At 45.9% G+C, this 16,770-nt stretch overlaps 1 protein-coding gene across 1 annotated transcript in view; it reads left to right on the top strand.

Annotated features, from left to right (window-relative positions):
• Positions 1-356: 356 nt before the first annotated feature.
• The window catches only part of ARHGAP30 (Rho GTPase activating protein 30), a 33,594-nt gene continuing 17,180 nt past the window's right edge, over positions 357-16,770 (top strand). Inside the window, exons 1-5 of the mRNA XM_029285864.1 lie at positions 357-465; positions 11,710-11,812; positions 13,221-13,365; positions 15,263-15,345; positions 15,954-16,061. Of these exons, the coding sequence (XP_029141697.1) occupies positions 357-465; positions 11,710-11,812; positions 13,221-13,365; positions 15,263-15,345; positions 15,954-16,061 (548 nt within the window). The remainder of the gene's footprint in view (positions 466-11,709; positions 11,813-13,220; positions 13,366-15,262; positions 15,346-15,953; positions 16,062-16,770) is intronic.

The raw sequence follows: 16,770 nt of genomic DNA, 5'->3' as shown, positions 1-16,770 counted from the left end.
TGAAAAAAAAGGGGGGGCACAGATTTTCTACCTTGCCCTCGTATACCGCTGTATGCTTTGCGGCAATCTTCCAGTTGGCCAGGAACCACACTTCTGGTGGCCCCGTGGTTGCAAAGACGGATCTTCCAACCTTTCTGAAGGACGTTGGCTGTGTTGAGCAGAGGCCACAGAAGGTAGAATGAATTTAAGGAAGCAGAAGATTGCCATGGGCCAGTAAATGAGTACTAGAGAGCCAGGAATTCAACAATCAACAGGTTTTTCCTGAGGACCAATGGACTTGACCCAGCCTTGGAAGGAGAAGTTGGTACGAGGGTGTAAGTGTTGAGGAAGAGGAAGAGTGGAGCTCCTTCGCACCCATGTCGCTGGCCATGAAAGCTCGGCAGAAGGTGAAACGGAAAGGACCGGCAAAAGATCGGGTCTTTGGGTGTGATCTGGTGGAACATCTACAGTCATCTGGCCATGATAGTAAGTGATTTTCTTTTCGAAGACCTGCATGTTTTTCAGGCTCCTTATGGGTCCATTAGCCCAAACAGGAAATGGGGTGAGGTGAGAACTTCTGCTAAACAACAAAGTTTGTTCTGAATCTGCTTCATTGGTTTTCTGAGAAGGCTCCACGCTTGGATAATTTATAGTCTCCAGAAGGGACTTGGAGGCCCTCTAGTCCACAGTCTGGGTGTTGAAGTCCACAACCTTAAGTTGGCAAAGTTGGAGGTCCCTGTTCTAGACCAACCTATGCAGAAGTACCAGGTCCCTTATTTATTTATTTTATTTATAAAATTTATTGGCCGCCCATCTTAGCATAGGCCAGGGTAACCCTGGGCAGCTTACAGTAATTAAAGTATGTCTATACATGTACATTAAAACATAAATCAATTAAAATCAAACAAAATCTGAGGGCAAACTCCAGATGCATTACCAGATATTCACCAAGCATGCTCCAAGATTAACAATTGCATCATGTTAAAGGACAAATAAAAAATTTAAACCCAACTGCATTATAAAAGCAACATTAAAAGCAATGTTTGTGTCTATTAAAAGACTAAGCAATGAAACTGGGAGGAGGAGGAGGAGAACTGTGGGGTCCTTGGTGCTCTCTGAGCTTGGTTGTTTTCTAGCAGATCTTTCATTACCCAAACTAAGTAAACCACACTTGGAATGCTGCATCCAGTTCTGATCACCATGATACAAAAAAAGATGTTAGAGTCTAGAAATTTCCTGACAGTGAGAGCAAATAACCAGTGGAACAGCTTTGCCTTCAGAAGTTGTGGGTGCTCCATCACTGGAGGTTTTCAAGAAGAGACTGGACAGCCCCGTCTGAAATGGTATAGGGTCTCCTGCTAGATCAGGGGGTTGGACTAGAAGACCTCCAAGGTCCCTTCCAACTCTATTGTTCTGTGTTAGACACACAGAACAATAGAGTTGGAAGGGACCTTGGAGTGAAAATTCCTTTATGGTTGACATGATCCTTATCTGCTGAGCTTACAAAAGCTGGAGATACTCAGCAAAATTTCTGTGAATCACCCTGGACATTCACGTAGGGCCATTTCATTACCCAGTGGCAGGAGATACCCAAAAAAATTCAGGGGTGCCTTAAAATGGAGTCCCAGAGAGAGGACAGCCATGGTAGTCAATGGTAACCAAAAATCAGGATTTCTGTGGCACCTTCTCTGATTAGCAAGCTTTATGAAGCCACATAAGCTTTGATGAGCTGATAAGCTCGGATGTCGTGACTTGTGTCTCATGCAAGTTTATGACTTTTAATTAAAGTTGCTAACTAGGCAAGGCACCACTGGGTTTATTCTGATCCACAGTGGGCTGAAATTGCAACCTATATGGATGAACTCAGTTTTAGAGCTGAGAAATTGTTGTTTCACTCCAATTTTAAGCATCCACTTTAAATGTTTGTTGTTTCTGAAATGGATATTAACCGCCGTGCTGGGTTTGATATTAGTAAAAAGATGCTATATTTATTGGATGTTATTCTTTTGTATGATTGTCATATTGAACCTCAGATTATGGATTAATGCTGAAATTGCTGTGTCGTTTTGCTGTTACCTCAACCACCATATTGAACATGAGCTCAGTTTCACTTTCCTGTCCTTCCTTGTTTGAACTACATGCACACACGGTTTAGCCAGAAAGTTCTAAAGAAAGCTTCTTAAACTTTTACATTCAGGTGTAAAAAGGAAAACTGTTGGCATATGGAATAATTGCCTGGAAATAATAATAAGCAGAAACATATGTGATATATTGTGCAGACCAGTTCCAATTGCATCATTCCTAATACTCCATTCACAGTATTCATGGTTGAAATTAAAATAACTATGGGGCACTGAATGTTTATTTTTACTTTTTTTTATTTGATTATTAAATTTATATGCTCCCCATCTCACTGTCTTGAGTGACAATGTTCCATGGTGCACAGCTAGAAAATATTTCTAATAAAGAAAACAGAGCATCTTTGACTATTCTTGGTAAAGTTTCCTGCAAACTCCATATTAAATAGTAAAAGATATTCAGTAATGTAAGTTTATGATGAAAAATATCAAACCCAAGTTGAAAGCAGTGATATTCAAACCCACAGTGGCATCCCACCATTAATACAGAATAAAAGGTAGTCCTCGGCTTACAAAAATTCATTTAGTAACTGAAGTTAAAATGGCAGTGGAAAAAGGGAATAGTGACCGTTTTTCACATTTACAACCATTGCAGCATCCCTGTGATCGTGTGATCAAAATTCAGATGCTTGGCAGCTGACTCGTATTTATGATGGTTGCAGTGTCCTGGGTTCAGGCGATCCCCTTTAATTGTGTTAATGGGGAAGCCAGATTCACTTAACAACTGTGTTAAGTTGAGTTGTTTGCAATAATGGTGAATATCTGTAGCTTGGGTGTAGGATGAGGGTGAAAGTTCATTCTCCGAGCTTGTGGGTTGGTTTCTGAATGTTTCGTTACCAAGCTAGATAATGTCTTCAGCGGAGTTTAGTTCAACTTCAAGATGTTACTTAGCCTGGTAACGAAACGTTCAGAAACCAACCTAGGAGCTCAGAGAACGAACCTTCACCGTCATGTTGAGATGTGTTACCAATTCAACAGCTCAACAGCTGCAGTGATTCACTTAACAACTATGACAAGATAGGTCATAGAGTTGGGCAAAATTCACTTAACAACAAAAATGTTGGGCTCAACTGTGGTTATAGGTCAAGGACTACCTGTACAGAATAAGAGAATTGAAAGGGACCTTGGAGGTCTTCTAGTCCAGGGCTTTTCAACCAGTGGTACGGGTACCACCTGTGGTACATTGGCACCTGGCAAGTGGTACACGACCATCCTAGAAAAGTGGTAGCGGGGGAGGGGAATGAGCTGAACTGGTGGCAGCACCGCACAAGCCTGAGCAAGAGATACCTGGAGCTGCAGGGCTGTCAGGGCTCAGCGGAAGCGCCGATCAGCTGGAACGTTGTAGCACAGTGGTGGCGAACCTATGGCACGGATGCCAGAGGCGGCACTCACAGCCCTCTCTGTGGGCACGCGCGCCGTCGCCCCAGTCCTAGGCCTTCAGCTGGGTTTTATAAAACCTTTTTGTTTTAGGCCTCCACCGCCGTGTGCAAAAAAAAAAAGGTTCAATCAATCAGTCAATTTCAACTTCTTGCGGGAAAAAAAAGATCTTGCAAAGTTGGAATTGATTGATTGAACTTTTTAGTCCCACCCAGTCTGCTGTTACCACTGCAGCCATGCCCATCCAATGGGCCACACCCACCCAATGGGCACTCGGTCTCTAAAAGGTTCGCCATCACTGTTGTAGCATCTCCAGGGTCTTGTGATTTACATTCAGATTCTTGGCAACTGATTCATATTTATGATGGTCACAGTGTTCCAGAGTCATGTGAAGTGACCAAAACCTGCTGCAACCACCCAGCAGACGGGGGGAATAAAAACCAAACACTCCCCACCCCCGCTGCCAATCCTCAACAGAAATGCTCACAACAATGAAAACCTCGGACAGGAGGAAGAGTGCAGCTGGGCGGGCAGGTCGGTGTCTTGCTCGGCTGTGACTTGGGGGGCACTTTTATCAGTGCCATTGTAACTTCGAACAGTCACTAAGCGAACTCTTGTAAATCAAGGACTACCTGTACTTTATCACTTTTTTCCTTTTTTTCCCTGGTCATCGAGTTTTGACACCTTGCTAGGCGACTGGTGGTACTCGGATGTTGCCATATCCTAAAAGTAGTACAACGGGTGAAAAGGTTGAAAAGCCCTGTTCTAGTCCAACCCCCTACTCAAGCAGGAAACTCTATAACATGTCAGGTAGGTGGCTGTCCAATCTCTTCATAAAACCCTCCAGTGTTGGAGCACCCAGAACTTCTGAAGGGAAACCGTTCCACTGATTAATCATCCTCGCTGTCAGGAAATTTCTCCTTAGTTCCAGTTTGCTTCTCTCCTTGATTGATTTCCATCCACTGTTTCTTGTCCTGCCTTCAGGTGCTCTGGAGAAAAGGTTGACACCCCCCTCCTTCTCTGAGACATTGGAAGATGCTATCATGTCACCCTTAGTCCTTCTCTTCATTAGACTTGATAAGTTATACTAATTTATTTCTTATTCCAAGTTATCATAGCATGGATCCTGGTAGTCGTCTTATTTCTGTCCTGAGAAGTCCTGGTTACCACCCAATATTTTAAGATGGAACAAAGATTTGATATCATGGAGCAAGCTGAGTTTCTCATGAGGCTGTCACAGAATGGCTGAGAGGGTGGATGAGCTGATGACCCATTTTTCAGAAGATAAGTTGAGGGGAATCATCCATCCAAAATCTCCAGACCTACAGTCAGCCAGTGAAAAGCAGGTCAAGGCCATTTGTCAGCTCCCATTTGGCTAGAAAGCTATACTAGAAAATGGAGATCAATGGTTGACTCTCTCTGGGAATCTTTGACAACTTTAAGATGGGTGGACTTCAACTCCCAGTGTCCCCCAGCCAGGAACCTGGCTCTTGGTCTTTTGCTTATCAGGATCTCTTCAAAGGTGGCTGTGGTTTTAATAACTATTTTCACTTAAAAAAATTAGACAGGAAGCTATTTGCCACAAAGTTCTAGAATCAATGTTTATTTCTATGATTACATGTATCTCTCACCTAGCCTTACAAACATTGTTTGCAAATAAAAATGGTGGCTAGCTTGGTTTAAAAGATGCTCACTTGTCCCCAAAGCAGTGTCTCTCAACCTTGGCCACTTTCAGTTGGGCAGACTTCAACTCCCAAAATTCCTCAGCTAACAGACTCACTGGGGAATTTTGGAAGCTGAAGTCCACCCATCTCAAAGTTGCCAATAATTTTTCCCTCAAATATTAAGCATAAACTTTAAGTGTTTACTGTTCTGAAATGAATATTAGACACGGTCCACATTGTATTTCCTGGCTGGGGAATTCTGGAAGTTGAAGTCCACACATTTCTACGTTGTCAAGGTTGTGAAACCTTGTCCCAAAAATCAAAGGAAACAGTGCCAAAATGGGAAGTATTGCAGAGACAGATGTTTGGTGCCTGCGATGTCTTTGCCAACATTTTAAGATGCTCCATAGTTACACAAAACTGCACATTTTCTCACCAATCAGAACCCTAAACTTTTAAATGTTGGGACCAAGTATCAGCCAAGTATCATTCTGTTCCCAGACGTTGGGGACATTGGGTTGATGCAATCTCTTCCCACAGCATCCACACTGGTCCACACTGCAGTTCATGACACCCCAGCCTGCATAACTGTTGGCACTCTATTCAGCTCATTGGAAGGATGTCAGGTTGCAATTCTGCCACCCATCCTTTCTCCAACATACACAGTATGAACTGTATGCAAGACCAGAAATACACATTTGATGGGCACAATTCAACCTGTTCTTTGTCAAACGATGAGATACACAAAAGGCTGGGTTGGGCACCACCAAATTCCTTGTGCACAGCAGCTCACAGGAAGTCATCTGGGAGGTGGCCCTTAACAGCACAGCTAGCAAGAAGGGGAGGAAAAGCAAGTCTATTACAACTCTTGTGACTTCCTTGTTTGGGCTGCTGCCCCAGCCCAGGGAGCGGTTGCATCAACATCGTGGTTGAGCAAACTTGTAGTCAAGGACAGTTGAGTGCCACAAACCAGCTGATCCCTCCCTTGTTGTGATTGATATTGTTGTCTTTCTGGAATGCCTTGTTATACGAACGGTTGAGGGAACTACGTATGTCTAGCCCATTGAAGAGAAGAATTAAGGAGGGACATGATAATTGTCTTCTATTAGTTGAGGGGTTGCCACACAGAGGAGGGGGGTCAACCTATTCTCCAAAGCACCTGTGAACAAGAAGTAATGGATGGAAACTTATCAAGGAGATATCCAACCTGAACTAAGGAGAAATTTCTTGACAGTGAGGACAATTACTCAATTGAACGACTTGCCTCCAGAAATTGTGTTCCATCACTGGAGGTTTTCCAGAAGAGACTGAACAGCCATTTGTCTGGAATGGTGTAGGATCTCCTGTCAGAGTCCTTACCAACCCCTGGTTCCAGATAGAAAACAAGTTGTAGAATTCACAGGTGGCTAGCAATAGAAAAGAAACGTTCTGGCATGTGTTTAATCGCACAACCGCAAACACAGTTAGCGTTGGGATCAATCCCCTCCCAGCGCCTTACAGGCAGTCCCCACCTAGGTCCACCACCCACCCACCTAACCAGCATCCGGTGTTTGAAGGGATAAGAGCAGGGCTTTTCAACCTTTTCACCCATTGTACCACTTTTAGGATATGGCAATATCCAAGTACCACTAGTTGCCTAGCAAGGGGTCAAAACTCGATGACCAGAAAAAAAAAGGAAAAAAGTGATAAAGTACAGGTAGTCCTCAACTTACAACAGTTCGCTTAGTGACTGTTCGAAGTTACAATGGCACTGAAAACAGTGCCCCCCAAGCCACAGCCGAGCAAGACACCTGCCTGCCCGCCCGGCGGCGCTCTTCCTCCTGTCCAAGGTTTTCATTGTTGTGAGCATTTCTGTTGGGGATTGGCAACAGGGGTGGGATGGGGGGTGTTTGGTTTTTATTCCCCCCGTCTGCTGGATGGTTGCAGCAGGTTTTGATCACTTCACATGATTCTGGGACACTGTGACTGTCATAAATATGAATCGGTTGCCAAGCATCTGAATGTAAATCACAAGACCCTGGAGAGGCTGCAGCATTCCAGCTGATCGGCGCTTCTTCTGGGCTCAGCGGAAGCACCAGGATCAGTGCTGCTTTCCAGCTGATTGGTGCTTCTTCAGGGCTCAGCAGAAGCACCAGGATCAGCGCCGAGCTCCAGCTGGAGCCTGGCACTGATCCTGGCACTTCCACTGAGCCCTAACAGTCCTGAAGAAGCACCAATCAGCTGGAAAGCGGCACTGATCCTGGAGCTTCCACTGAGCCCTGACAGCCCTGCAGCTCCAGCCGTCTCTCGCTCAGGCTTGTGCGGTGCTGCCACCGGTTCAACTTATTCCCCTTCCCTGTTACCACTTTTCTAGGATGGTCGCATGCCACCTGCCAGGTGCCAATGTACCATAGGTGGTACCCGTACCACTGGTTGAAAAGCACTGGATAAGAGCATTGATGCAGAACGCAGGCCACCGGCTCCCAGCTCTGTTCGGCCATTTGGCGCCTGGCCTCCCAATGACATTCTCGCATTAATCAGTTGCTCGTCAGATGCGCAGCATGCCTCCAGGTCCCCAACACCTCTCCGTGCCGAACAGCTATCCGGTGGACCGGCCGCGGAGCCACCCAGCTGGTCGGCGGTGACACATGTTCCAGCAGTCCAGGCAAGGCCGTCTCTGGCGTTGTCTCCATCTCTGGCCTCCTCCTCGATGCCTTCCCGCACCAAACAGCTGTCTGGTGGGCCGGCCATGGAACTGCTCAGCTGTTTGCCGGTGTATGGGTAAGACCGCCGCCGGCCTCCTCCCAGGCATCGTTCTCGTCTCCCTCCCCCCCTTGAATGTTGAGCCCATGGGGCTTGACAGGCGGCCCCCTCTATCAGGGTTCCACCTGGAAGGCAAGGAGAAACGTATGATTAATCATATGCCGTAGCAGATGATTCAGACAAACCCCCTCCTGGCTTACTGGGACACCATTGGTGGAATATCCACAACAACCGTGGGGCTTGGATATCCGCTTCCCCCACCCAGGACACCTCAGTAACAGGGTACCCCTTCCACCGTACCAGGTACTGCAACCGACCCCGTTGGATACGGGAGTCTAACACATTTTGAATCTCATAATGGTCCCCTGTGACAGGGCCCGGTATCCGTTTCACAGACCTACATGAGGGCCCCTCCACCGGCTTCAGTAGGCTGCAATGGAAGACTGAGTGTACCTTTCCCAGAAGCCAGGGTAGCTGTAGCTGCACAACAACTGAGTTAATAACCTGCATAATCCGGAATGGGCCTATGAATTTTGGCCCTAGCTTTTTGCAGGGTAATTTCAGGCACAGATACTTAGTTGACAGGTATATCATATCCCCCATCCGAAAAGGCTTTTGGGGCATCCTTTTCTTGACTGCCTGCGCCTTTGAGTCCTTCTCTGCTCTTAGTAAAGCTTTCTTCACATTCTCCCAACCCCCCGCCCATGTGAGTTATCCAATCCTGGGGTTGACAGGGGGAGGGGTCCACCTGCAAACATTCAGGAATCAGGACAAATTCCATCCTATGTACCATCCTATGTATGGAAGGGGGTGAATCCAGTGCTGCTGTGAACTGCATTATTGTATGCCACTTTGGCGAACGGTAACAGGTCAACCCAGTCCGTCTGTTGGTAAGAGACATAGCACCGCAGATACCGTTCCACCATTGCATTGGCCCATTCGGCCGCCCCGTTGGTATTGGGATGAAAAGTCAAGCTGAGTCCTTGGGACAATCCGATGGAACAGACGAACTCACGCCAAAACCAAGCCGTGAACTGCACCCCCTGATCCGATATGAGCAGGAGGTTGGACTAGGAAACCTCCAAAGTCCCTTCCAACCCTGATATTCTGTAATTCTGTAATCCTAGATCTTCTTTAGAACTTTAGTTCCCTAGCATTTGTGGTAGAGTCTTTTCTCCAATGATTTGCAGCCTTCCTGGTTTCCACATGAATGTAATTCCTGAGGGAAATAACCTATTAGGAGAGGTTTTTGTTAGGCTATGGATAATCAGGGAAGTTCTACAGTCGTGTGAAGTTGTATCACAGAAGACAACCACAGCAGAAGTACATCTTTAGCATGTCCAAGAAGAAATTTTGTTGTGACTTGTTACATGTTTTTCCTGCATTTTCTCCAAGAATACAAGGAATCTTACATGGGGATCTCCCTCAATTATATGCCCACTGTAACGATAACCTTGAGAAATAGGTTAGGCCAGGGGTCTCCAAACCTGGCAACTTTAACACTTGTGGACTTCAACTCCCAGAATTCCCCAGCCAGCATGAAAAAACATTGCTCCAACGTGTTTCACAAAGCTGGTGTGGAGAAAAACAGGAGGAGCCGGCTGGACGTCCATGGCCTTGAGCTCCTGAGTAGAAAGTACAGGTAGTCCTTGACTTATAACAGTTCATTTAGTGACCATTCAAATTTACACAGGACTGAAAAAAGTGACTTATTACCATTTTTCAAACTTACGACCGTTGCAGCATCCCCATGGTCATGTGATCAAAATTCAAATACTTGGCCACTGCTTCACATTTATGACAGTTTGCAGTATCCAGGGGTGATGCAATCCCCTTTTATGACCTTTTGACAAGCAAAGTCAGCAGGGAAGCCAGATTCACTTAACAACCATGTTTACTAATTTAACCACTGCAGTGATTCAATTGTGGCCGTTAAGTCAAGGACTAACTGTAGAACAAAAGGCACTGGGCATCAGCCAGCCTGGAAAGGCCACGAGATGAACCAATGGATGCGAATATAAACATGCTGATGTCTTCTGCGCCATGTTTTATTGCTGGGCTTCTTTCGGTCTTTCACTTCCTGTCTCTGGCTCAGAAATGAAATCATGCAAGCACTCCAGCCACAGGCTCAGCCTGAGTGAGGAAGCCCCACTGAAATCTTGCTGCTTACTCACGAGCAACTAATTCTTATTTGTGGTAGGTTGGTAGAGAAGGGTATCTCAACCTATGCAGCTTTAGGATGTGTGGACTTCAATTCCCAGAACTCCCCAGCCAATGTGCTGGGAATTTAAGTCCATCCATGCTGACTGGGGGATTCTGGGAGTTCAAGTCCAATACTAGAAGGGTTGTCACAGAGAAGAAGGGGACAGCTTATGCCCGAAGCCCCTGAAGGCAGGACAAGACACAATTGTTAAATTTATGTTAAAAGGGAGTTAAAGCGCATTATGGACTTGGTTATTTAAATAGTTGGTTAATGTTAGTTAGATTATGATTATTATATTTGTAACCCTGTGTTCAGCTCTGGGAAGTGGGGGAGAGGGAGGGGGATTTGGGGTGGGTATGGGGGTTTATATTGTAATTTTTATAAAACTTTTAATAAAAAAGAAGAAGACACAATTGATGGAAGAAATCAAAGGGGAACTAAGGGGAAATTTCCTGACAGAACAACTGGAATAGTTTGCCTTCTGGAGTTGTGGTTGCTCCATCATTGGAGGTTTTTAAGAAGAGAATGGACAGCCATTTGACTGGGATAGTAGGGTCTCCTGACTTGAGTAGGGGGTTGGACTAGAAGACCTCCAAAGTCCCTTCCAACTCTGTTATTCTATGATTCTGCATCTTAAAGTCACCAAGCGTTAGATCCACTGCTGTAGAGGATGTGCAATTGGATGTTATGTTTCCCCTGGCTCAGTCAATTCTAATCAAGTTTCTCGAAGACATCAACAATGGGAAACATTTAATGGAATCAGGGATGAGAAAACCTTGACAGATTAAGACTGTTGGTGGGCTTCCAAAAATGGTGTTGGGCAGAGATATTATTTTGCTTCTTCCCCCTCTTTCAGTACGAGGAAGAATTTATTTTAGAAATTCATTTCATTGGAGAAGAGAATTCCTGGAGAAGAACATTTCAGAGAAATTCTCATAGGAGTGTGTGGTGCTTTTGCATTTAGGTAGTGACCAGGTGTGTTTTTCTATGCAAAATACTCTCTTTAGTGGTCCCCGGTCTCCGGTTTCCATTCAATTCTAAGGGCAAAGATCAGGAGAGACTGTATGTCTATGGAGATCCTCAGTCATCCAGGTCATGGTTGTCCCAAAGGTGTTTTTTTCCAAAAGGCAACTGGACTTTTCTAGGTTTCTTCCTATGAAAACATTTTGCTTCTCATCCAAGAAGCTTCTTCAGTTCATGAAGCTTAAATTGAACTGGAGCAGCTTCATGAAATGCATGAACTGAAGAAGCTTCTTGGATTTGAAGCGAAATGTTTTCAAAGGGAAAAATCAAGACAGTCCAGTTGCCTTTTGGAAAAAGCACCTTTGGGATCAGGAGAGATCCCTCCCATGAGATTTTAGCAGCCAATGAGGGAGCAGTTGAGTTGACCAAGGATGGGGTGTGAGGGGATTGCCTTTGATTGTTCCATCAGCTTTCCAAGGATTTCTGGTTTTCCAAACTTTGAGGAAGTCCTAATGGAGAAACTTTAGGATGAAATAGGCCAGGGTTTTGTTTTTTTTAGATGATTGAAAACCCTCTCCTAGCTGATCTGGGAGACTCATGGAGAGATTTACCATTTCCAAACTAAATCTTGGTGGTTCTCCAGTTCCCCAGGTCCTGAAGAGCTGCACGGAGTTTGTGGAACAGCATGGGATCGTGGATGGCATCTACCGGCTGTCAGGAGTCTCTTCAAACATCCAAAAATTAAGGTAAAGGTGGGAATATCCATTTTGATTTGAGTACCAAACAGCACCTCAAAACTGAGAGGCAGGACGTCATCGTGACCTGGTCACCATGATACAGAAAAGGTGCTGAAACTCTAAAAAAGAGTGCAGAGAAAAGCAACCAAGATGATTAGGGTATTGGAGGCTAAAACGTATGAAGAACGGTTGCAGGAACTGGGTTTGTCTAGTTCAGGGGTGGGGAACCTTGTCTCTTTTATGACTTGTGGACTTCATGGCTGGCTGAGGAATTCTGGGAGTTGAAGTTCACAAGTCATAAAAGGGCCAAATTTGAAGACCTCTGGTGTAGTCTAAACACTAGATCAGGGCTTTTCAACCTTTTCACCTATTGTAGCACTTTTAGGATATGACAGTATCCGCGTACCACCAGTCGCCTAGCAAGGTGTCAAAACTCGATGACTAGAAAAAAAAGAGGAAAAAAGTGATAAAGTACAGGTAGTCCTCGACTTACAAGAGTTCGCTTAGTGACTGTTCGAAGTTACAATGGCACTGAAAAAAGTGCCCCCCAAGCCACAGTCGAGCAAGACACCTGCCTGCCCGCCCAGCAGCGCTCTTCCTCCTGTCCGAGGTTTTCATTGTTGTGAGCATTTCTGTTGGGGATTGGCAGCGGGGGTGGGGTAGGGGGTGTTTGGTTTTTATTCCCCCCCCCGTCTGCTGGGTGGTTGCAGCAGGTTTTGGTCACTTCACATGACCCTGGGACACTGTGACCGTCATAAATATGAATCGGTTGCCAAGCATCTGAATGTAAATCACAAAACCCTGGAGAGGCTGCAACATTCCAGCTGATCGGCGCTTCTTCTGGGCTCAGCGGAAGCACCAGGATCAGTGCTGCTTTCCAGCTGATTGGTGCTTCTTCGGGGCTCAGCAGAAGCATCAGGATCAACGCCAAGCTCCAGCTGGAGCCTGGCGCTGATCCTGGCACTTCTGCTGAGCCCTGACAGTCCTGAAGAAGTGCCGATCAGCTGGAGCCTGGCACTGATCCTGGCGCTTCCGCTGAGCCCTGACAGCCCTGCAGCTCCAGCCGTCTCTCGCTCAGGCTTGTGTGGTTCTGCCACCGGTTCAGCTCATTCCCCTCCCCCGCTACCACTTTTCTAGGATGGTCGTGTACCACCTGCCAGGTGCCAATGTACCATTGGTGGTACCCATACCACTGGTTGAAAAGCCCTGGACTAGAAGATCTCCAAGGTCCCTTCCAATTGTATTATTATTATTATTATTATTATTATTATTATTATTATTATTATTATCACCATCACCATCACCATCACCATCACCATCACCATCACCATCACCATCACCATCACCATCATCTGATCCCAATCTTTGCTATGTCCCATCACCTTCTCCCTTTCTTTTTGCCCCTTAAATCTCTCAGACTTGAGTTCGACAATGACCGGAATTCTGATCTCAACAAAGAGGTGTATCTTCAGGACATTCATTGTGTGAGTTCCCTTTGCAAAGCTTACTTCCGGGAGCTGCCGAACCCCCTCCTCACCTACCAGCTGTATGATAAGTTTGCAGTAAGTATGACTTGCAGGCTACCCTTTGTGTCGTTTCATTGATTGGTTATTTATATCCAGTCTGGATTTCAGAAATCATGGGCACTCCATCAATGGAGATTTTTAAGAAGAGACTAAACAGTCACCTGTCTGAGACATATAGGTTCTCCTGCTTAAGCAGTGGGCTAGAGTAGAAGACTTCCAAGGTCCCTTCCAGATTCTATTCTATTCTATTCTATTCCATTCCATTCCATTCCATTCTTCAGAGAAAACCCATCCGGTGAAGGAAATTGGGCTAACGAGAATAACAACCTTAAAGTCATCTTAGGAGCTTCCTTGGCTGAATTAGCTTTTGGGTTGGGTCTTCACTATTTGTGACAGCAGTGTCTCAGATAGAAAGTCCATACAGAGATTGCATCATAAGATCATAGGAATTTCGCTTCCTGGCATTCAGGATGCAGCTTATAAGTACATATGTGCTTATTGCTCGGAGCATTGTAAGAGACCCCACATGCCCACTTCACAGTCTGTTTCTGTTGCTCCCCTCTGGGAGGAGGTGTCAAAGTATTTATAACAGAACTACCAGATTCTATAACAGCTTTGTTCCTTATGCCATCTGTCTGGCAAATTCGCAAGATTTGTTTTTCTCACTATGCACATGTACACATAACCCGAATTAGACTGTTGTTTCTCTGTGTCATATAATGTATGTGGGTATATGCATAATTCTGTATTTATTCATTTATTTTTGTCATATTTATGTAGTATATATCGGAGGTGGTGACCCTTTGAGAGCTGAATGCAATGAAATTTCATTTTAATGTATGCCAATTAGTGTCCATTCAAAGTAGCAATAAAGTTGTTATTCTATTCTACTCTATTCAAAGTCCAAGTTCACCATTATGACCACTGAGAATTCTTCTGGCTCATACAAAATGGGGGATGAGTAGACAGGAAGACTTTTATGATGGACGATAGTGAGGAGGTGGATTCCCAGGGAGAGCATTCCAGAGGTGTAAGAGCAGCTCAGCCTGGATATTATGTGTGAGGGAAAGAGGGTGAAGACAGCTTCTCCCTAATAGTTCATATAATTTATTCTAGATGCTGACAGTACAGGTAATATCCTTGATTTACAATTGTTCATTTATTGTGATGAATGTACTAAGGAGATGGAGTCCCATGATGTAGGGGCTGCATTCCAGAGGAAGAAGAGGCAACTTAGCCTGGGTATTATATGTGAGAGAAAGAGGGTGAAGGCAGCCCCTCCCTGATAGTTCCCACAGTATATTATAAATGCAATTGGAGATTCCTCAGTCTGGCAAGATTTTGTCTGTAGATGTGAAGCAATAAGGACTTGGCTTGGAAGAATCACCGTGTGCTATTCTAGGTTGGAGCCTGAACATGATGACTGAGGAATTCTGGGAGGTGAAGTCCACACATGATGTGATGGAATGTCATGAGAAAGTGGACCACAAAAGGGAAGGGGGCATTCCTGTAGAATAAGAGGCAGCTCAATCTGGATATTATGTGTGAAAGAGAGTGAAGGCAGCCCCTCCCTAATAGTTCCCAGAGTATACTGTAAATGCAATAGGAGTTTCTTCAGTCTGGCCAGATTTTGTCTGTAGACGTGAAACAATAAGAACTCAGCTTGGAAGAATCACCATGTGCTATTCTAGGTTTGGGGCCTGACACGTTTTCCCTAATTGGAGGTGGGAATCCATTTTTGCTCCTTTAATCTTCCACTCAAACTTCCATGACTGGCTGGGCCCATTCTGAACGCCTGATTCCTGCACCCGATCATCCATGGTTCAGCTCAGAGAGTCAATACTTGGTTCTTTTCTCCGCTGGAGTGAGAAAAAAATGAGGATGCTTAGCAAATAGAATGGACAACTGACCATCAACATCCTCCTCCCTCCAGGAAGCTGTGGCCATCCAACTGGAAGAAAGCCGGCTGGAGAAGATCAAGGAGGTGCTGAAGGAGCTGCCACCACCACACCATCGGTACCTGCAGGAACCCTGTTGGTCTCTGGCTCAGTCTTCCCAGGAGGAGGAGAAGGGGGGAAGGGGAGGGGAAGAAGGAGAAGGACAAGGGGGAGGAGGAGTGTAAGAGGGGGAGGAAGAGGAGGAGGAGGAGGAGGAGGAGGAGAGGGGGAGGAGGGGAAGGGAGGAGGGTAAGATAGGAGGAAGGGGNAAGAGGAGGAGAGGAGGAGCAGGAGAAGACAAATGGGAGGAGGAGGGGAAGAGGAGGAAGAGGAGGAGGGGAGGAGGAAAAGAGAAAGGGGAAGGGGAGAGGAGGAAGAGGAGGAGTAAGGGAGGGGGAGAAGGAGGAAGGTAAGAGGAGGAGGGGAGGAGGGGAGGAGGAGGGTAAGAGGAGGAGGAAGAGGAGGAGAGGAGGAGGGGGAGGGGAAGGGGAGGAGTAGAAAGAGAGAAGGAGGAGAAAGAGAAATAGGTTCTGTAATTTTAAGGAAGTAACAGAAAGATACTTTCTCTCTGAAAGAAAGTGAGTGTAAATGACAATTCAAGACATGAGAAGCAGCTGACCCTCCTGTCACCTCCTTTTATTTCCTCCCCTCTCTCTTTCTCTGCTTCCAAATCCAATTTGCTGCCAGAACCCTTGAATTCCTGATGAAGCACCTTGTTCGCATGGCGTCTTTCAGTTCCCAGACCAACATGCATGTGCGGAACCTGGCTATAGTCTGGGCCCCCAACCTGCTCAGGTGAGAGAATGTGCTATGGGGTGGGGCTTCCAAGCCAGACCCAAGTAGGGTCCTTTGGCGTGGGGCCGAGCCACAGGCAAATCACTGCGAGGGGAGAAGAAGCCGCGTTCTCAAGAGTGAGCTGCATCCCCAGGTGAAGAGGGTATGATTCAAACGGGGTGGGAGCCAATATAGTGGTGGTGGTTTTCCAAGTCAAAACTGCTGCTTAGTATAGGAAGGAGAACCAGCACATGGAGGTCCACCCTGGTTCTGGAGGTCCTGGAGCAGGTAGCTGTGCTGGAATGTAGTCTGGAGTCCCAGAAGGGAGGGGCTGCTTCATGGAGGCCAAAGTGGAGGCAGAGTGTGATGACCCAGGGCCCCGAACGGAGGCAAAGCAATTAGCTGGTCAGAATAATTGTCTTTGTAAGCACTGCCAACGTTCACCCAACAGCCCCCACCTATGCTGGCACAAGTTCAATAAAACAGTCAACGGAGTTCAACAGTTCTTTAAAGTAAAACAGATAACAAACGAAGTATGATCTTTCCAACGCCCATCTTGCCCTGTAGCCTGCAAACTGCAAAACTGAGGACAGCAAGGAGAACTCAGCAGGAAACAAACTTGATCCAAGATACAAAGAGTCCAGGTACAAGAGCTCACATCACAAGAGTTCACGTTTGTTCCCGGCAAATGCCCCACCCCACAGCGTCTCCTTAAATGCCTACTTCCCAG

The sequence above is a fragment of the Protobothrops mucrosquamatus genome, unplaced genomic scaffold (genome assembly GCF_001527695.2).
Source record: "Protobothrops mucrosquamatus isolate PMUCROS unplaced genomic scaffold, P.Mucros_1.0 scaffold2371, whole genome shotgun sequence".
NCBI classification, from domain to species: Eukaryota; Metazoa; Chordata; class Lepidosauria; order Squamata; family Viperidae; genus Protobothrops; species Protobothrops mucrosquamatus.
Note: the sequence above shows the minus strand (reverse complement) of the source record. Positions and strands in the feature narration are given on the sequence as shown.